The 22,263-nt window shown below is 52.3% G+C and overlaps 1 protein-coding gene and 1 long non-coding RNA gene across 5 annotated transcripts in view; one reads left to right on the top strand and one right to left on the bottom strand.

Moving 5' to 3' along the window:
* Window positions 1–1,209: 1,209 nt before the first annotated feature.
* LOC147120747 (rac GTPase-activating protein 1-like) overlaps window positions 1,210–22,263 on the bottom strand; it is a 38,487-nt gene continuing 17,433 nt past the window's right edge. For all 4 annotated transcript variants that reach the window (XM_085986986.1, XM_085986987.1, XM_085986988.1 and 1 more), the window contains 5 exons: window positions 20,077–20,179; window positions 19,373–19,505; window positions 5,323–5,437; window positions 1,595–1,679; window positions 1,210–1,503 (listed from right to left, as the gene is read on the bottom strand). In XM_085986986.1, the coding sequence (XP_085843112.1) occupies window positions 1,467–1,503; window positions 1,595–1,679; window positions 5,323–5,437; window positions 19,373–19,505; window positions 20,077–20,179 (473 nt within the window). In that variant the 3' untranslated portion in view covers window positions 1,210–1,466. The remainder of the gene's footprint in view (window positions 1,504–1,594; window positions 1,680–5,322; window positions 5,438–19,372; window positions 19,506–20,076; window positions 20,180–22,263) is intronic.
* Window positions 6,135–6,613, top strand: LOC147120748 (uncharacterized). The gene is made up of 2 exons (XR_015078231.1): window positions 6,135–6,370; window positions 6,438–6,613. It is a non-coding gene; the product is annotated as an uncharacterized LOC147120748 (long non-coding RNA).

Genomic DNA, 22,263 nt, shown 5'->3' with positions numbered 1-22,263 from the left:
GGAGTACTGGGCACAGTTTTGGTCTCCTTATCTAAGGAAGGATATACTTGCCTTGGAGGCGGTGCAACGGAGGTTCACTAGATTGATTCCTGGGATGAGAGGGCTGTCCTATGAGGAGAGATTGTGTAGAATGGGCCGATACTCTGGAGTTTAGGAGAATGAGAGGTGATCTCATTGAAACATACAAGATTCTGAGGGGGATTGACAGGGTAGATGCTGAGAGGATGTTTCCCCTGGCTGGAGTGTCTAGAACCAGGGGTCACAGTCTCAGGATAAGAGGTAGACCATTTAGGACTGAGAGGAGGAGAAATTTCTTCACTCGGAGGGTGGTGAATCTGGAATTCTCTATCCCAGAGGGCTGTGGAGCCTCAGTCGTTGAGTATATTCAAGGCTGAGATCGATAGATTTTTGGATGTTAAGGGAATCAAGGGATATGGGGATAGTGCAGGAAAGTGGGGATGAGGTAGAAGATCAGCCATGACCTTATTGAATGGGGGAGCAGGCTGGAGGGGCCAAATGGCCTCCTTCAGTGCTGTAGGATTCTCACCAACACTCAATGATTTTGGCCAACACACAATGGCCGATCGGTAACTGGAGGCCACAGAACAGCAGAAGCCGCCCAGCCCAGTGACGGGGTCTGGAATGTCCAGTGGGGTTCCACGGGTAATGCCAGCTCTCAGCACAGACCGGGCCGGAGCCTGGGCCTTTCCTGCTGGCAGTGGGGCTCAGTCCCCCACCAGGTGAGACTTTCACCCACTTGAACCCAAGAAACAATTGTTTCAAGTTTCTGATCATTGAGGTGCTGATCTCAGAGACTCAAACTCTGCCCCATAATCACGATTATCAAGGGATTTGAAAACAGGAGCAGTCATTTGGTGAATGAGAATATTTTATTTTACATTACATGGCCTCGCGCTGTGTAACCTTGGTTTCCCTCCCCCTCCCCCATTCACATTGACCGTTTTCCCCAAACAGGAACTCTTGTTTCACAGGTGTCCAATGTCCCTCTCGGCTCTGCGCCGCACTTCGGCCCCATCAGAACTACCCGGTCACTCCCTGGCCAACCAACCCCCCCCCCCCCCGCCCCAGTCACCCCCTGGGTCCCCCCCCCCCCAGTCACCCCCTGGCCAATCCCCCCCGGTCACTCCCTGGCCAACCAACCCCCCCCCCCCCCAGTCACCCCCTGGGTCCCCCCCCCCCAGTCACCCCCTGGCCAATCCCCCCCAGTCACTCCCTGGGTCCCCACCCCCCGTCACTTGTCCGGATACAGTGATCCAACAATGGAGATTGGGACAACCACAGGCACAAAATGGGTTCGAGAGAGGTTATAAATGAGGGAAGTGCGTCGCTCTGAACACTTGACGTGGTCGGGCGAGGGGAGACCGGTTTTGCCGGTGGGGTTTTCGGGGCGGTGATTGTTCCCAGTGGACATTTCTGCCGGGTTTTCCCCCCCAGTTGCTTTTGGTTTAATGCAGTGTTGGCGACGGGAAAATGTTCCCGGACCTGTGGGAATACAACAGGAGAGGGCCGTTAGCAACAGATCCCCTCACCTGCGAGTCCCCCACCCCCGCCCCGCCACCCCCACCGTACTCACATCAACATGCCGGGTGGCAGACAGCAGGTGGCCGACGGGTTCATCTCGGCCACTTCCGGAGAGGTCAGCGGTTTAAACAAGCGCCCTGAGGGGGGAGAGGGGGTTAGAGCCCAGCAACACAGCCCCCCCACCGCGGTCCCTGCGCCCCCCCCCCCCACCGTGGTCCCTGCGCCCCCCACCGTGGTCCCTGCGCCCCCCCCCCCCACCGTGGTCCCTGCGCCCCCCCCCCCCCCCACCGCGGTCCCTGCGCCCCGCCCCCCCCCCACCCACCGTGGTCCCTGCGCCCCCCCCCCACCCACCGTGGTCCCTGCGCCCCCCCCCCCCCACCCACCGTGGTCCCTGCGCCCCGCCCCCCCCCACCCACCGTGGTCCCTGCGCCCCCCCCCCACCCACCGTGGTCCCTGCGCCCCCCCCCCCCACCCACCGTGGTCCCTGCGCCCCCCCCCCACCCACCGTGGTCCCTGCGCCCCCCCCCACCCACCGTGGTCCCTGCGCCCGCCCCCCCCCCACCCACCGTGGTCCCTGCGCCCCGCCCCCCCCCACCCACCGTGGTCCCTGCGCCCCCCCCCACCCACCGTGGTCCCTGCGCCCCCCCCCCCCCCCACCCACCGTGGTCCCTGCGCCCCCCCCCCCCCCACCCACCGTGGTCCCTGCGCCCCGCCCCCCCCCACCCACCGTGGTCCCTGCGCCCCCCCCCACCCACCGTGGTCCCTGCGCCCCCCCCCCACCCACCGTGGTCCCTGCGCCCCCCCCCACCCACCGTGGTCCCTGCGCCCCCCCCCACCCACCGTGGTCCCTGCGCGCCCCCCCCCACCCACCGTGGTCCCTGCGTGCCCCCCCCACCCACCGTGGTCCCTGCGCCCCCACCCACCGTGGTCCCTGCGCCCCCCCCCCCACCCACCCACCCACCGTGGTCCCTGCGCGCCCCCCCCCACCCACCCGTGGTCCCTGCGTCCCCCCCCCCCACCCACCATGGTCCCTGCGTCCCCCCCCCCCACCCACCATGGTCCCTGCCCCCCCCCCCACCCGTGGCCCCTGCGCCCCCCCCCACCCGTGGCCCCTGCGCCCCCCCCCCCAACCGTGGTCCCTGCACCCCGCCCCCCCCCCCGTGGTCCCTGCACCCCCCCCCAACCGTGGTCCCTGCGGCCACCAACCCCCCCCACCCACCGTGGTCCCTGCGCCCCTCACATCATGCCTCCCCAACCCATCGTGGTGCCGAGCACGAGACGCCAAACCCAGGGAAACCCGCGCGGGTTTGGATCGACTGATGGGAACATCGATTCAAAACAAACACTGCTGCCTCGAGTCGGAAATGTGACCAATCAGAAGCTGCCAATGGCAACGCAGCCGATACTTCACTGCAGAGTCCCTGGTGTCAGCTCGCGATGGTGCCCAGGACAGAACGCGAGACTCGAGCACATAGCCCAGGCAGACACTCCCAGTGCAGTACTGAGGGAGCGCCGCACTGTCGGAGGGTCAGTACTGAGGGAGCACTGCACTGTCGGAGGGGCAGTACTGAGGGAGCACTGCACTGTCGGAGGGTCAGTACTGAGGGAGCGCCGCACTGTCGGAGGGTCAGTACTGAGGGAGCGCCGCACTGTCGGAGGGTCAGTACTGAGGGAGCGCCGCACTGTCGGAGGGGCAGTACTGAGGGAGAGCCGCACTGTCGGAGGGTCAGTACTGAGGGAGCGCCGCACTGTCGGAGGGTCAGTACTGAGGGAGCGCCGCACTGTCGGAGGGGCAGTACTGAGGGAGCGCCGCACTGCCGGAGGGGCAGTACTGAGGGAGTGCTGTACTGTCGGAGGGACTGTCTTTCAGACGAGATGTTAAACCGACATAACATCTCAGATTGACATAAGATCCCACGGCTCTATTTCGAGGAGCGGGGGAGTTCTCACCGGTGTCCTGGCCAATATTTATCCCTGAAGCAACATGACAAAGATTGATTCCTGGGGTGAGAGGGCTGTCCTATGAGGAGAGATTGAGTAGGTTGGGCCGATACTCTCTGGGGTTTAGAAGAATGAGAGGTGATCTCATTGAAACATACAAGATTCTGAGGGGGATTGACAGGGTAGATGCCGAGAGGATGTTTCCCCCCTGGCTGGAGAGTCTAGAACCAGGGGTCACAGTCTCAGGATAAGGGGTCGGCCATTTAGGACTGAGATGAGGAGGAATTTCTTCACTCGGTTCTCTATCCCAAAAGACTATGGAGGCTCAGTCGTTGAGCATATTCAAGGCTGAGATCGATAGATATTTGGACTCTCGGGGAATCGAGGGATATGGAGATCGGGCGGGAAAGTGGAGTTGAGGTCGATGATCAGCCATGGTCTTATTGAATGGCGGAGCAGGCTCGAGGGGCCGAATGGCCAACTCCTGCTCCTAATTCTTGTTATTATCTGGTCATGATCACATTGCTGTCTGTGGGAGCTTGCTGTGCTTAAATTGGCTGCCGCGGTTCCTACATTACAACAGTGACTGCACTGAGTACTTCATTGGCTGTAAAGTGCTTTGGGACGTCCAGAGGTCATTTCACACACCAGCCACCCTCATGTTTGTAGTCCCATAACAACAGGGTTGGTTATATCCCAAGCTGCCCGCATACTCGATTAGCGGCAGACCCTCTTAAGCTGCCACCTCCTGGCACAGCAGGATATGCCCATTCACCAGTTAGCCGCTTCCCACCAGCGCCACAGGTTTCCGCTATGGTGAAATTGCCACCCGAACACATCACACAACCACTTCCACCTCCCTTCACTCCAACCCCGATCACTGTACCTGCCTCCAGAGGGCTCGTCTCCTCAATCACACACACATCTCCCTTCACCCATTCTTAACAGTCTTAGGATTTACCGATAGTCAAGACTTGAATCCTGCTCAGTTACCTGGGGAGTTCCCTCTGCTCCCCCCTCACGCTCCTATATCGGGGAGGCCCCCCTCTCTCACACTCCGGTATCTGGGGAGGCCTCTCTCACACTCCTGTATCTGGGGAGGTCCCTCTAACCCCTCTCCTGTATCAGGGGAGGTCCCTCATCCCCCTCTCACACTCCTGTATCGGGGGAGGTCCCTCTAACCCCTCTCTCACTCCTGTATCAGGGGAGGTCCCTCTAACCCCTCTCTCTCACTCCTGTATCAGGGGAGGTCCCTCATCCCCCTCTCACACTCCTGCATCAGGGGGAGGTCCCTCTAACCCCTCACACTCCTGTATCAGGGGAGGTCCCTCTAACCCCTCACACTCCTGTATCAGGGGAGGTCCCTCTAACCCCTCACACTCCTGTATCAGGGGAGGTCCCTCATCCCCCCCCTCACACTCCTGTATCAGGGGGAGGTCCCTCTAACCCCTCTCTCACTCCTGTATCAGGGGAGGTCCCTCTAACCCCTCTCTCTCACTCCTGTATCAGGGGGAGGTCCCTCTAACCCCTCACACTCCTGCATCAGGGGGAGGTCCCTCTAACCCCTCACACTCCTGTATCAGGGGAGGTCTCTAATCCCCCTCTCACACTCCTGCATCAGGGGGAGGTCCCTCTAACCCCTCACACTCCTGTATCAGGGGAGGTCTCTAATCCCCCTCTCACACTCCTGTATCGGGGAGGCCCCTCCTCCACTGACCTACAAACCACAAGCTTGCCATCCCAGCCACTCCATCCCAAGCTACCTCCATTCTTCTGCACCGAGGGCCTCGGCATTTCACCCAATGTTTAACTAAGGTAGAATGGAAGCAGCGTTCTCACCGGGTGTGAAGAGGCCTGGTCCACTGACGCTGGTTCCCATCTGGGCCATCTTCTGTCCCACCGGCACAGTCTGTGTCCAATAGTCGGAGGGCAATGAGAGGAGTCTTTCCACAACCTGAAGGAGCGAAGAACGATCAACAGCAGCAAGCGGATTTCGATCAGCCAGACAAAGGGAGGGTTTCAGGGCCCAATCGAGCGACACTGCTCTTCAACCCCAATTAGGAGGCACAGTAAATGGTGCAGGTGGGAGCAGGAAGTTGCAAAGGAGCATTGACAGATTGTGAGGGCAAAACTGGAGCAAACAGAGTTTCACATGGGCAGATGCGAGGCCAACCTCTGGACCCAAGACAGATAGTTCAAAGTATTCTCTGACGGGAGACACAAGGAACTGTGGAGGAGCTGAGATTTGGGACGGAAATCACTAAAAGCTTGTAGACAGGTAAAAAAAGCAATCAACAAAACAAACTGAGTGTTGGTCTTTATCTCGCGGGCTGGAAATGATGCTTCAGTTGTACAGCACGGGTTAGATTCAGAGTAAAGCTCCCTCTACACTGTCCCATCAAACACTCCCAGGGCAGGTACAGCACGGGTTAGATTCAGAGTAAAGCTCCCTCTACACTGTCCCATCAAACACTCCCAGGGCAGGTACAGCACGGGTTAGATACAGAGTAAAGCTCCCTCTACACTGTCCCATCAAACACTCCCAGGGCAGGTACAGCACGGGTTAGATACAGAGTAAAGCTCCCTCTACACTGTCCCATCAAACACTCCCAGGGCAGGTACAGCACGGGTTAGATACAGAGTAAAGCTCCCTCTACACTGTCCCATCAAACACTCCCAGGACAGGTACAGCACGGGTTAGATACAGAGTAAAGCTCCCTCTACACTGTCCCATCAAACACTCCCGGGGCAGGTACAGCACGGGTTAGATACAGAGTAAAGCTCCCTCTACACTGCCCCATCAAACACTCCCAGGGCAGGTACAGCACGGGTTAGATACAGAGTAATGCTCCCTCTACACTGTCCCCATCAAACACTCCCAGGGCATGTACAGCACGGGTTAGATACAGAGTAAGGCTCCCTCTACAGTGTCCCATCAAACACTCCCAGGGCAGGTGTGTATGTAACCGTTCCACCTTTAAGAGAACTATTTTAAGAGTTGCACTACTTTATCTTGGCTGCTGTATACTGTAATACTGGTGGTGACCACACCGGTATATAAGTGCTGTGTAATGATTGATTGGGCAGTTCAGCCCGGACCTTCGACTAGTAAAGACCTGTTAAAAAGTTACTCTTGTGGTCTGTGTAGTAATTCTCAATATAACACACAGACTTAACAGTGGCGACGAGTACGATCTTACCCTGCGGCAGAGATATATCCAAGGCAGTTTAACGGGCGTCAAGAAGAGGCATCCGCCCTCATCATTCTGCTGAGAAAAGACTCGGGTCTGCAGAGCAAAGGAAGAATTCTGACACAAAGCCTTCCAGCAGCAACAGGCAGTGATCATCCCTTCTATCACGGTGGTGGGTAAGCCGATCAGCGACGAGCAGCAAGTCGGCCACGTTGGCTGTGAAGTAGGGGAGGGAAAACGGAGGATATAAGGGCGGAGAACTCGACCACGGCCGGGGAAAAGAGCCGGACAGAAGTCGGGGCCAGAGGCGCTGAGACTGGGGCAGCGTAAGGCACGGGAGCCGCGGTGAATGCAAACGCAGCCGGTGTAAAAGACCGGGCTGCAAGCGGGCTGGGAGACGCAACAGCGTCGGGAGAGAGCTCGACCGGTGAAAAAGGCCAGGCAGCTACCGAGGCCGCGAGGCGCAGTGACCGGGACAGCGTAAGGCGCGGGAGAACATAAAAAAAAACCGCGGAGAACTCAGCCGCAGCCGGGGGGGAAAAGGACCGGACTGCAAGAGGGGCTGGGAGGCACGATTTGAGAACCGCTGGGGAGGGCGAACGCAGCAATACGGCAATCGCCATTACAGCCAGCGGGGGAGAAAGGCAAACGCGGGAAGCCGCCAATTTCTTTTTGTTTCTCAAAAAGATTGCGAGGATGCCTAAGCGTGGTAACATCAACGATTTCGATCCCAATGTTGAAGATTGGACCACGTATGTAGAACGCATAGAGATATATTGTAAGGCAAATAAAATATCAAATGAAGATAAAGCACTAACCTTACTAAACTCAATGGGTGCGAAGACATACGGGCTATTGAAGCATCTTCTATCACCAGCTAAACCGGCGGATCAGGCTTTCGCTAATATTGTTGCTGTCCTGAGAAATCATTTGAACCCCACACCGCTGATGTTAGCGGAACAATTTAAATTTTATGCGAGAACGCAACTGAAAGAGGAAAGCAACGCGGAGTATTTAATTGAACTGCGTAAGCTAGCGAAATACTGTCAGTTTGGGGAAAGCCTGACAGAGGCACTGAGAGACAAATTCGTGTGTGGATTGTCGAAAGAAGGAACACAAAAGCGGCTGCTTGAAGAGAATGATCTTACACTTGATAAGGCTGTCACTATTGCAGCATCGCATGAAGCCGCAGCGAGAGGCACTGCGGAAATGCAGCTGAAGGCAGCGGTACTCAGCGTAGATCAAATGGCTTTGGGTACAACGAAATGTTATCGTTGTGGAAAGACAACACACGATCAGAACCAATGCTGGTTTAAAAACCAGGAATGTAGAAAATGTGGCAAGCTTGGTCACATAGCTAAAGTATGCCGGTCAGGAAAGAAGACCAGCAACAAAAAGTCACCGCAGGAAAAGTGCAGAAAGGTACATAAGGTGGCTGAGAAGAGTTCGGATGAACAGAATTCGGATTCAGACTCCCAACAGCAAGGAACTGGGTAGTCTGAGAATTCACAATGTGAGTAAGGAAGCTGACCTACAAACTATCTGGGTCACACTGCAGATAGCAGGAGTCCAAGTGAAGATGGAATTGGACACCGGATCGGCGTTGACGGTCATGAATAAGCAAGATTACAAAAGGTTATTCACACATATTCCCCTACGGGATACGGAGATAGTATTGCAGACATACACGGGGCAAAGAGTATACCCCATCGGAAAGATAAAAGTCAAGGTGATACACAAGGGCAAAGAACACCAAGGAATGGACATATATGTACTACCTGAGGGAGGTCCACCACTTCTGGGACGGGAGTGGATCAGGAAAATAAATATGGACTGGCACTCCCTAAAAGCAATAACGGTAGATTCCGGAAAAAAATATGTCAAACCTGAACGATTGTCCAGAATATTGGATGAGGCTAAAGAGGTGTTCCAACAGGGACTGGGAACACAGAGGAATCAAGGCAAAAATCAAGATTGCAGAACATGCAAACCCAAAATTTTTCAAAGCCAGACCGGTACCTTATGCGATACGACCTGCTGTGGAAGCTGAGCTGGAAGGGCTTGAACGTTCAGGAGTACTGTCTAAGGTGGACTGGAGTGAGTGGGCCACGCCCATTGTTCCCGTCATGAAGCGTTCATCGAGTAACAAGCCAGGGGAACCGGGGAAGGTCCGCATCTGTGGAGACTTCAAGATCACAGTTAATCCGATGCTTCACGCGGTGCAATATCCGCTTCCGCAGATTGAGGATATCTTTGCTTCATTGTCTGGCGGGAAACACTTCACCAAGATAGACCTGGCGCAAGCGTACTTATAGATGGAAGTTGAGGAAGAGTCGCGCCAGTATCTCACAATCAACACGCACAGAGGCTTGTATCGATATAATAGACTGGTTTTTGGAGTAGCTTCGGCTCCAGCAATTTGGCAGAGGGCCATGGAGCAGGTATTACAGGGAATTCCAAACACTCAATGTTACTTGGACGATATCCTGATTACAGGAGATGACGATGAGGAACACCTTGCAAATTTGAAACTGGTGCTCACCAGATTGAAGGAATATGGACTTCGAGTTAATCGCCAGAAATGTGAGTTCTTTCAGAAACGGATCTCGTACTGTGGTCATGTCATTGACCAGGAGGGGCTGCACAAGTCACCTGACAAGATCGAAGCTGTTGTGAAGGCTCCCGCTCCGGAAAATGTGTCCCAGTTGAGGTCGTTCCTAGGGTTGATTAACTATTACCATAAGTTTCTGCCAAATCTATCCACGGTGCTGCACCCGCTGAATGCTCTTTTGCAGAAAGGAGTACCATGGAAGTGGAGCGAGGACTGCAAGAAGGCCTTTCGCAAAAGCAAGGCATCGATCACCTCAGAGGAAGTGTTGGCTCATTTCAACCCAACGCTACCTATTCGTTTAGCTTGTGATGCTTCTCCTTATGGTATTGGAGCAGTACTCTCACACAAGTTGCCAAATGGCTTGGAAAGGCCAGTCGCATTTGCATCCAGATCATTGACCTCCGCTGAGCGCAACTATGCTCAGATAGATAGGGAGGCTCTCAGCCTGGTGTGGGGAGTAAAGAAGTTTAATCATTACCTGCAGGGCCAGAAGTTTACACTGCTGACAGACCACCAGCCGTTGGTATCCATATTCAACCCTAAAAAGGGCGTTTCCATTATGACAGCGCAAAGGCTACAGAGGTGGTCCCTTTTCCTAGGGGCACACCAATATGACATAGAATACAAAGGATCAAAACAGCATGGGAATGCTGACGGTTTATCGCGCCTACCGTTGCCAACGGTAGAAGAGGCGCCTACAGTGGACCCAGTGGAGATGTTCCACTCAACCATAGTGGAATGTCTACCAGTAACAAATTCTACCATTGAAAAGGAAACGAGAAATGACCCGACTCTCTCACAAGTCTACGATTTAACGGTGAAGGGATGGCCAGCACATGGCGAACCACTGTTGCCAGCATTCTCGCAAAGAAGAGAACAGCTGTCAGTGTGCCGAGGAACCTTGATGTGTGGATCCAGAGTGGTGATTCCACCCAAACTTCAGCATAAAGTGCTAAAGGAGCTTCACGAGGGGCATCTGGGTGGAGTGAAAATGAAGAACCTAGCCAGAGCGTTTGTGTGGTGGCCAGGTATCGATGGAGACATCGAAGAAATGACCAAGAGCTGTCTAGGATGCCAGAAGGTCCAAAACGCCCCACCACAAGCCCCTCTACACCCATGGGAGTAGCCATCATCTCCATGGCAAGGGGTACATATCGACTTTGCTGGTCCATTTATGGACTCAATGTTCTTAATCGCGGTGGATGCACACTCCAAGTGGTCGGAGGTAATAAAGATGTCCTCCACCACCACGGAAAAAACCATCACCGTATTAAGGACCATATTTGCCAGGAATGGGCTGCCGGAACAGATATGTTCTGATAATGGACCACAATTTGTGTCCGAAGAATTCAGGAAGTTCTTAAAAAACAATGGGGTTAAGCACTACACGTCCGCCCCATACCATCCCGCCACCAATGGATTGGCTGAAAGGTTTGTCCAGACCTTCAAGAAGGCCATAAAGGCCATGGGTAATGAAGACATAAATCTACAACATAAGGTAGATAACTTCTTGTTTGCGTACAGGAATGCAACACATGCGGTTACAAACCAAACTCCCGTCATGATGTTTTTCAATAGAAGACTAAGATGCCGGCTGGATTTGATCAAGCCAAACATCAGAAGGGACGTAGAGAACCGGCAATTTCAAGGCATGAATGAGAGGCCAACTAGAACCTTCCAGATAGGTCAACAAGTTTTGGCCCGAGACTACCGTACCGAGAAATGGCAGCCTGGAACTATTTGCACACGACTAGGACCGCTGATGTATACCATGGACATTGGTGAAAGCATAATAAGGCGCCATGCTGACCAGATCATAGAGTCATCCGAAAAGGGACAACCTACACCACAACTTTATACGCCTAATGATGAAGCAGAGATACCCATAGTATCTACCTCCGATCCAGTGATGCTGGAACCAGATGAACCCGACACTGGCATTCAAGCCGAATCGACCTTGCCAAAAGAAACTACTACACCACTGAGGCATTATCCGGACCGAGTCAGGAAGCCTCCAGAGACTGAATCTGTGAACTGTTTTTACAGGAAGTTGTGTATATATGTTATTATGTTATGTTTAATGGGGAATATATACTGTTAAGCTAAAAAGGGAGGATTGTGGTGTATGTAACCGTTCCACCTTTAAGAGAACTATTTTAAGAGATGCACTACTTTATCTTGGCTGTATACTGTAATACCGGTGGTGACCACACCGGTATATAAGTGCTGCGTAATGATTGATTGGGCAGTTCAGCCCTGACCTTCGACTAGTAAAGACCTGTTAAAAAGTTACTCTTGTGGTCTGTGTAGTAATTCTCATTATAACACACAGACTTAACAGCAGGTACAGCACGGGTTAGATACAGAGTAAAACTCCCTCTACACTGTCCCCATCAAACACTCCCAGGGCAGGTACAGCACGGGTTAGATACAGAGTAAAGCTCCCTCTACACTGTCCCATCAAACACTCCCAGGGCAGGTACAGCACGGGTTAGATACAGAGTAAAGCTCCCTCTACACTGCACCATCAAACACTCCCAGGGCAGGTACAGCACGGGTTAGATACAGAGTAAAGCTCCCTCTACACTGTCCCATCAAACACTCCCAGGGCAGGTACAGCACGGGGTTAGATACAGAGTAAAGCTCTCTCGACACTGTCCCATCAAACACTCCCAGGGCAGGTATAGCACGAGTTAGATACAGAGTAAAGCTCCCTCTACACTGTCCCATCAAACACTCCCAGGGCAGGTACAGCACGGGTTAGATACAGAGTAAAGCTCCTGCTACACTGTCCGAACCTTATACTGCACCAATATTATTTATTCCTGACGTCACCCCTGAACGGCCTGGCTCTAATTTTAAGGTTCTGTCCCCTTGTTCTGGACCCCCCCAGCAGAGGAAATAGTTTTCCTCTATCTATCCTATGAAATCCCTTTGATCATTTTAACCCACTCGATTAGATTTTTCCACCATCTGTGGAGCTCAGTTGCTGTTGATAATCACACCGAACTTCGGGTCCTTTTAGATCTCGCTGTCTCCTAGCTGGGTCTAATCTCAACCCATGTCATCCTGCCCACAGGCTCCTGCAGTTCCTGCTTTACCCCAGCAGGAGGCACATGGTACTAACTTTCCAACATCCAGCATGCTGTCATTGTCCTTACAAATTCAATCCATAGACTGGCTCTCTTGTCGCTCAGAGATTTTTATATTTACAAAGTCAGGGATGCTCAAGAGGCCAGAATTAGAGGAGTGCAGAGATCTCGGGTGTTGTGGAGCTGGAGGAGATTAGAGATAGGGAGGGGCGAGGCTGTGGAGGGAAGTGAAACATGAGGATTATCATTTTAAAATCGAGACGTTGCTGCTCAGCAGGAAGACCAGGTGCAGTCCTCAGGTGAATGGGGTCAGAGGGCGGGGGATAATTGGAGCATAGCATGTGGATTTAATTCAATCCCCATTTTTAAAGTCATCCATTCCATCCGTATTTTGATAATTCCATTATAAATTTCTATATCCACATTTATAATGGAAATTCTCTGTCAATGTGGCACTGCAGTGCCATCAATAGGTGGAAGGATTTTACAGGCAATCTTCATTATAATTCAGAGAATCAGAGAATGGTTACAGCACAGGAGGCCATTCGGCCCATCGAGCCCGTGCCGGCTCTCTGCAAGAACACTTCAGCTAGTCCCACTCACCCGCCCTTTCCCCGGGGCCCTGCAAATTTCTTTCCTTCAGGTACTTTTCCAACTCCCTTTTGAAAGCCACGATTGAATCTGCCTCCACCACCCTCTCAGGCAGTGCATTCCAGATCTTAACCACTCGCTGCGTAAAAAAGTTCCTCATGTCGCCTTTGGTTCTTCTGCCAATCACCTTAAATCTGTGTCCTCTGGTTCTCGACCCTTCCACCAATGGGAACAGTTTACATAGATACATAGATACATAGAAGATAGGAGCAGGAGTAGGCCATTCGGCCCTTCGTGCCTGCTCCGCCATTTAATGAGATCATGGCTGATCCTTTAATTCAGTATCCCGTCCCCGCCTTCTCTCCGTAACCCTTAACCCCTTTTGCCCGTAGAAATATATCTAATTCCCTCTTAAATATATTTAATGAGCTGGCGTACACTGCCCTCTGTGGCAATGAGTTCCACAGGTTCACCACTCTCTGAGTGAAGAAATTCCCCCTCATCTCTGTCCTAAATGGTTTAGCCCTTATCCTTAAATTATGTCCTCTAGTTCTGTTTTCACCCGCCAAGGGAAACATTCCTTCTGCATCCAGTCTGTCTAGACCTGTCAGAATTTTATACACTATGAGGTCCCCTCTCAATCTTCTAAACTCCAGTGTGTACATCCCTAAACTACATAGTCTCTCCTCATAGGTCATTCCCGCCATTCCTGGTATCAGCCTGGTGAATCGCCGCTGCACCCCCTCCATGGCAAGAACATCCTTCCTCAGATGAGGCGACCAAAACTGTACACAGTACTCGAGGTGTGGTCTCACCAGTGCCCTGTACAGCTGCAGCAAGGTATCCCTGTTCCTGTATTCTAACCCTTTTGCTATGAAGGCCAGCATACCGTTTGCCTTCTTGACCGCCTGTTGCACCTGCATGCTCGCCTTCAGTGACTGGTGTACAAGAACACCCAGGTCTCTCTGTACTTCCCCCTCTCCCAATCTATTGCCATTTAAATAATAATTTGCCCTCCCGTTCCTGCACCCAAGGTGGATAACTTCGCACTTGTCCACATTATAGTGCATCTGCCATTTATCCGCCCAATCGCCCAGTCTGTCCAAATCGCTCTGGAGCTTCCTGGTCTCTTCCTCTGAGCCCACCCCACCTCCTAGTTTAGTGTCGTCTGCAAATTTGGAAATGCTGCATCCGACTCCCTGATCCAGGTCATTAATGTAAATTGTGAACAGCTGGGGGCCCAGGACAGATCCCTGTGGTACCCCACTTGTTACTGCCTGCCATTCAGAAAATGAGCCGTTTATTCCAACTCTCTGTTTTCTATCTGACAGCCAGTTCCCTATCCACGCCAAAACTTTCCCCTTTATCCCATGAGCCTCAATTTTCCATGCTAATCTTTTATGTGGGACCTTATCGAAGGCCTTTTGGAAGTCCAGGTACACCACATCTACTGGCTCTCCCCCATCTATTCTACCAGTTACTCCCTCAAAAAATTCCAATAGATTAGTCAAGCACGATTTACCCTTTGTAAATCCATGTTGACTCTGTCCTATCCTGTCCCCATTTGCTAAGTGCTCCGCTATTTCATCCTTAATGATGGACTCCAGCATTTTGCCCACAACTGATGTAAGGCTTACAGGTCTGTAATTACCTGCTTTTTCCCTACCCCCCTTTTTGAATAGTGGGGTAACGTTAGCTACCCTCCAATCCATCGGCACTGTTCCCGAGTCTAATGAATTCTGAAAAATCATCCTTAGTGCATCCGCTATCTCTAGGGCCACCTCCTTCAGTACCCTAGGATGCATGTTATCAGGCCCTGGGGATTTGTCCACCTTCAATCCCTTTAGCTTCCTTAACACCATATCCTTAGAGATATTGATTTGCGTCAGTTCCTCCTTTGCCAATGTCCCTATTTTTCCCGATATCCCAGGGAGGTTTTTTGTGTCTTCCTTCGTAAAGACTGACCCAAAGTATGCATTTAGTTGATCTGCCATTTCCTTATTTCCCATTATATATTCCCCCGTATCTGACTGCAATGGACCAACTTTGGTTTTCACCAGTCTTTTCCTTTTGATATATTTATAAAAGCTTTTGGAGTTAGTTTTTATATTTTCCGCCAGCTTGTTTTCGTAAGCTATTTTGCCCCTCTTGATCATGCCCTTTGCCCTCCTTTGCTCTATCTTAAACTGTTCCCAATCTTCCGCTCTGGCGCTTTTTTTGGCTATTTTATACGCCCTATCTTTGGATTTTATGCTGTCTCTAATTTCCCCTGTTATCCACGGTTGAGTCACCTTTTTAGATTTCCTTTTATGCCAGATTGGTATAAACAATTTTTGCAATTTTGTCATTCTATCTTTAAATGTTTGCCATTGTTTATCTACCTCCAGTCCTCTCAGGAACGTTGTCCAATCAGACCTACTCAGTTCCCGTCTCATGGCATCATAATTCCCCTTGTTTAAATTCAGGACCTTAGTCTCTGAGTCAATTTCTTCGCTCTCCATTTCGAGTGAGAAATCGATCATGTTATGATCGCTCTGACCCAAGGGTCCCCGTACAACAAGATTACTGATTAGTCCCTTCTCATTGCACAGTACCCAGTCCAATATAGCCTGTTCCCGAGTTGGTTCCTCGACATATTGATCCAGATAACCATCCCTTAAACACTCAAGGAATTCCTCCTCCTCATTATTTTTACTGATTAGGCTAGTCCAATCTATATGTAAGTTAAAGTCACCTATGATGACAGCTGTGCTCTTATTGCACACTTCTCTAATTTCCCTCGTGATGCCCTCCCTAACCTCTATTTTACTATTTGGAGGCCTATATACCACTCCTATTAATGTTTTTCGCCCCTCGCTATTTCTTAGCTCCACCCATATAGATTCTGTATTAACTGAGTTAATATCCTTCCTTTCAATTGCATTTATCCCCTCTTTTACTAGCAATGCTACCCCTCCTCCCTTTCTTTTTTGTCGATCCTTCCTAAATACTGAATACCCCTGTATGTTAAGCTCCCAGCCCTGCTCACCCTGCAACCATGTTTCCGTAATCCCAATTAGATCATAATTATTAACCTCTATTTCCACAGCTAATTCATCTACCTTGTTCCTGATGCTTCTCGCATTAAGGTATAAAACCCTCAGGCTTTTTTTATGCTCACATTTTTTATGAATTAGTTTGGCCCTTTGTTTTTTGTTCCTCACCCTTTTACCATTTATTTCTGTCTGCCTTTCACTTTCCTCTATTTCACTACATAGGTTTCTAGCCCCCTGCCATACTAGTTTAAATGCTCCCGAACTGCTTTATCAAAAATTACCCCGAGAACATCAGTTCCATCTCTGCACAGGTGTAGACCGTCCCTTTTGTATAGGTCACACCTACCACAAAACTGGTTCCAATGCCTCAAAAATTTAAAACCCTCCCTCTTACACCACTGCTCAAGCCACGTATTTAGCCTAACTATCCTGTTCTCTGTACTCTTACTAGCACGTGGCACTGGTAGTAATCCAGAGATTACTACCTTCGAGGTCCTACTTTTTAGCTTGGCTCCTAACTCCCTAAATTCTACTTGTAGGACCTCTTCCCTTTTTTTAGCTACGTCGTTGGTACCAACATGTATCACGACAACTGGCTGTTCCCCCTCCCCCTCCAGAATGTTCTGCACCCGCGCCGAGACATCCTTGACCCTTGCACCAGGGAGGCAACATACCATCCTGGAGTCTCGGTCGCGACCACAGAAACCCCTATCTATTCCCCTTACAATCGAATCCCCTATTACTATAGCCCTGCCACTCTTTTTCCCTCCCTTCTTTGCAACAGAGCCAGTCATGGTGCCATGAGCCTGGCTGCTGGTGCCTTCCCCCGATGCGTCACCCCCCCCGACAACAGTACCTAAGACGGTGAACCTGTTGCTAAGGGAGACAACCCCAGGGGATTTCTGCACTACCTTCCTGCCCTTGCTCTGCCTTTTGGTCACCCATGTACTGTCTACGCTGGCCTTAACCTGCGGTGTGACCAACTCACTAAATGTGCTATCCACACCCCTCTCAGAATCGTGGATGCTCCAAAGTGAGTCCATCTGCAGCTCAAGGGCCGTCATGCGGTCCCACATGAGCTGCAGCTGGACACACTTCCCGCACACATAGTCGTCAGGGACACAGGAAGCGTCCCTGATTTCCCACATGTTACAGGAGGAGCATGACACAGGTCCGAGCTCTACTGCCATGACTTAACCCTTATATTACTTTTTAATTCTCTCTATCTACTCTGTCTAGACCCCTCATGATTTTGAACACCTCTATCAAATCTCCTCTCAATCTTCTCTGCTCCAAGGAGAACAACCCCAGCTTCTCCAGTCTATCCACGTAACTGAAGTCCCTCATCCCTGGAACCATTCTCGTAAATCTTTTCTGCACCCTCTCTAAGGCCTTCACATCCTTCCTAAAGTGCGGTGCCCAGGATTGGACACAATACTCCAGTTGAGGCTGAACCAGTGTTTTATAAAGGTTCATCATCACTTCCTTGCTTTTGTACTCTATAACTCTATTTATGAAGCCCAGAATCCCATAAGCTTTTTTAACCACTTTCTCACCCTGCCCTGCCACCTTCAACAATTTGTGCCCATATACCCCCAGATCTCTCTGTTCGTGCACCCACTTTAGGATTGTACCTTTAGTTTATATTGCCTCTCCTTGTTCTTCCAACCAAAATGGATCACTTCGCACTTTTCTGCGTTAAATTTCATCTGCCACGTGTCCGCCCATTCCACCAGCCTGTCTGTGTCTTCCTGAAGTCTATCACTCTCCTCCTCACTGTTCACTGTACTTCTAAGTTTTGTGTCATCTGCAAATTTTGAAATTGTGCCGTGCACCCAATGTGGACAGAGAAGCTCAATGCCAACAGCCGACAGTGTTTAGATTCTTTAATCAAACCATTGATTTATTAACAGCTGCAGTTCCACCATTTTACTCCTGGGGGCACCAGAGAGCCATTTCACCATCTCTGCTGCCCCCTGCAGGGTTCCAGTAGAGCTGCAGGTTCAGAGTGTGGTTTGATCAGAGGCGAGATAAGGAACTCGCTGCCACAGGGAGCGGTCTAGGCGAATGGCACAGATAGATTTAAGGGGAAGCTTGATAAACACACGCGGGAGAAAGGAATAGAAGGATTTGTTGATGGGGTGAGAAGAGGAGGGATGGGAGGAGGCTCGTGTGGAGCAGAAACACAGCACGGACCAGTTGGGCCAAATGGCCTCTTCCTGTGCGAATTCTGTCATTCTGTATTTGCCAATCCGGCCCTCTGATTGGATAGAAAAATACAAACTGTTCACAAACAACCATTGGATAAAGATTATCCAACGATTCATTCGAGGTAATTCCTCGTGGCCCTCGCCCACCGAGATCTCTTGTACTCTTCCAAACCCCAAGTGAATAAACTGGTCTGCTCTCTATCCTCCCCCTCAAAGGGGTGCAGACACCCCTCCTGCAGTGTTGAAAGATCCCAATGGTCCTGGAATGGTCGTCTCAGTCTGTTCCACACACTATCCTGAGAGAAAGGTTTATCTTAATCTCTAATTTTGTATTGTGGCCTCACTGTCCCAATTAAATAACTTATTACACTTCACCTTGTCTGGGCCTCATTACTTGCAGACCTGGATGACATCCCCATGGCCTTGGAGAGGGTGCGGAGGAGATTTACTGGAATGGTTCCAGGGATGAGGGACTTCAGTTACGTGGAGAGACTGGAGAAGCTGGGGTTGTTCTCCTTGGAGCAGAGAAGGTTGAGAGGAGATTTGATAAAGGTGTTCCAAATCATAAAGGGTGTTGATAAAGTAAATAGAGAAACTGTTTCCAGTGGCAGGAGGGTCAGTAACCAGAGGACACAGAGTGAAGGGAATTGGCAAAAGAACCAGGGGGGAGAGGAGGAGAAATATATATTATTTTAATAAACTCAGATGTTGTGATCTGGAACGCGCTGCCTGAAAGGGCGGTGGAAGCAGATTCAATAGTAACTTTCAAAAGAGAATTGGAGAAATACTTGAGCCGTCAACATTCACAGGGCTCTGGGGGTAGAGCGGGGGAGCGGGACTAATTGGATAGAATCTTTCAAAGAGCTGGCACAGGCACGATGGGCCGAATGGCCTCCTGTGCAGCATCATGCTCGGATTCTATCCTCACCCTCTCTTCAGTGAAAGTAAGTTGAGTTGCTTGAACTTTTCTTTGTTGCTCAATGCTCCCACCAAGGCCTGGATCGATCCTGAACTCGGACGTATCTTGCAGTATGGTGATCAAACCTCCACCTCAAACCCTGGAGCAGGCCTCTCCACCGATCCGTACACAGTCTGCCTTGCAACCCAATGCCCTGGGAAAGGCGTTACGCAGGCAGAGTCCCGGGCACCGGGCACTAACCTGTGGCTGGCGTTTCGTGTCCTCGAAGACCTCCAACGGGTGAGGGTTCGGGTTGGAGTGTCCCACGATCGTTGGGCCAAAGACTCTGGCGAGGTTCCGTTTATCCATCCGACATTCCGGGCTCCCCATCACCCTGGCCAGGAGATAGAAAAGGTCACAGACGGTTTTCCCCCCCACCGCCCGCCATCTCTCCAACAGACCCTGGGACACGAGTAGGTCCTTTGCCCCACGGCCTCCAGCACAAGCCCAGGTCACTGGCTGCAACCTTTGGGCTGGGCCTGTGAAGGGGACCAACTACGCCCGCCCCACCACCCCCCACCGCAGACTCGGGGTGTGTTGCCACTGCAGATCCAAGGGGGCGCCGCACTGTCAGAGTGGCCGTCTATCAGATGAGACGTTAATCAGAGGCCCCGTCTGATTGTTGGGTGGATGTTATGGGTCCCACAGCACTATCGGAAGAGCAGGGGAGCTCTCGCTCTCACTCAGTCAGTCATCGCAATGCTGTTTCTGGGATCTTGCTGTGCATATGATGGCTATGGTCTTCTCACCAAGGTGTTTTTCCAGAGACATCACAAGGTGATGGAGAAATGCAAGTCTGTGGAACTCAACAAGGACACGAGCCTCAAACTGGACTGGGGCCAAGGGCACGTTGAGGTCTCGGGACATCCCATGGACTTGGCCAGTTTCAGAGTCGCAAATCTTACCTCTGGAGATGGATGATCAGAAAGGCCAGGGTCTCTCGGTTGGCTTGAGGCAGGTTGGACACAGCTTGACACAGGTCCCCGGTGCTCGTGTCATGTGGGAGATCTACAGAAAACCCAGAGCAGAGAGAGTACCCACACACGGACTGGAGCTTCACACCGCAGGCAGAACTGCACAGACCCATCAAGATCCCATGCACCACTCCTGGACCTCCCTCCCTAACTGCACCGCGGGGGAACCCTCACCCCACGGACTGCGCCGCGGGGGAACCCTCACCCCACGGACTGCGCCGCGGGGGAACCCTCACCCCACGGACTGCGCCGCGGGGGAACCCTCACCCCACGGACTGCGCCGCGGGGGAACCCTCACCCCACGGACTGCGCCGCGGGGGAACCCTCACCCCACGGACTGCGCCGCGGGGGAACCCTCACCCCACGGACTGCGCCGCGGGGGAACCCTCACCCCACGGACTGCGCCGCGGGGGAACCCTCACCCCACGGACTGCGCCGCGGGGGAACCCTCACCCCACGGACTGCGCCGCGGGGGAACCCTCACCCCACGGACTGCGCCGCGGGGGAACCCTCACCCCACGGACTGCGCCGCGGGGGAACCCTCACCCCACGGACTGCGCCGCGGGGGAACCCTCACCCCACGGACTGCGCCGCGGGGGAACCCTCACCCCACGGACTGCGCCGCGGGGGAACCCTCACCCCACGGACTGCGCCGCGGGGGAACCCTCACCCCACGGACTGCGCCGCGGGGGAACCCTCACCCCACGGACTGCGCCGCGGGGGAACCCTCACCCCACGGACTGCGCCGCGGGGGAACCCTCACCCCACGGACTGCGCCGCGGGGGAACCCTCACCCCACGGACTGCGCCGCGGGGGAACCCTCACCCCACGGACTGCGCCGCGGGGGAACCCTCACCCCACGGACTGCGCCGCGGGGGAACCCTCACCCCACGGACTGCGCCGCGGGGGAACCCTCACCCCACGGACTGCGCCGCGGGGGAACCCTCACCCCACGGACTGCGCCGCGGGGGAACCCTCACCCCACGGACTGCGCCGCGGGGGAACCCTCACCCCACGGACTGCAGCGGTTCAAGGCGGCGGCTCACCACCACCTTCGAGGGCAACTAGGGATGGGCAATAAATGCCGGCCTTGCCAGCGACGCCCACATCCCATTGAATGAAGAAAACAAACCCTAGACTGGAACATGTGACGGGTCGTATTTAACCCTTACACTGCCGCTGGTTCATGGAATCTCCAATCTCTGGCCAATCAGGTTTAGTCTTGTGCAGAGACACTGAAAGAAAACACCAATCGTAACTGAATTACATCGACTCCAGCACCAGTGGGGGAATTGATCGCTGGGACACAGCCTACTCTGAATTCAGTGGCTTCATTCACATTATTTGAGAGTTTGATTTTAAACTCGAAAACTCCCACTTTGCTTGGATTCCCGATGTTTAACAAATGATAATTAAATTTTTTAAGCACAAAAAGTAATGCAGGTGTTGACAGTGTTGAGGTTGAACAACTTTGAAAAATTACATCGTCTTCACAGCAGAGAAAGAGGCCACTGGGCCCAGCCGGTCTGTGCCAGGGTTCACTCGCCACCCGAACCGAAAAGACAACAACTTCACAGAACCTTCCCTCCAGATTCACAACGGCCCCTTTAGACTCTTATTTTGAATAATTTTACTCTTTCAGGTTTACAAACCTTTCACTAACTTTCCTTTCTCATTGGGAGTGGGGAACGGCTTACAATAACTTTAAAAAGCTGCCAATGAAAGGAATGGATTCGGACAATTGATATGGTTAAAAGGGACAAGAGGACTCAAAACTCTCCCAGAAACCCAGTTATGTTAATCTTGTATCGAACCTTGGTTAGACCACACCTGGAGCACCGTGCACAGTTCTGGTCTCCATATACCTTGGTTAGACCACACCTGGAGCACCGTGCACAGTTCTGGTCTCCATATACCTTGGTTAGACCACACCTGGAGCACTGTGCACAGTTCTGGTCTCCATATACCTTGGTTAGACCACACCTGGAGCACCGTGCACAGTTCTGGTCTCCATATACCTTGGTTAGACCACACCTGGAGCACCGTGCACAGTTCTGGTCTCCATATACCTTGGTTAGACCACACCTGGAGCACCGTGCACAGTTCTGGTCTCCATAT

This window comes from Somniosus microcephalus, chromosome 4, assembly GCF_052327205.1.
Source record: "Somniosus microcephalus isolate GS21.2 chromosome 4, FLI_Smic_1.0, whole genome shotgun sequence".
NCBI lineage: Eukaryota > Metazoa > Chordata > Chondrichthyes > Squaliformes > Somniosidae > Somniosus > Somniosus microcephalus.
Note: the sequence above shows the minus strand (reverse complement) of the source record. Positions and strands in the feature narration are given on the sequence as shown.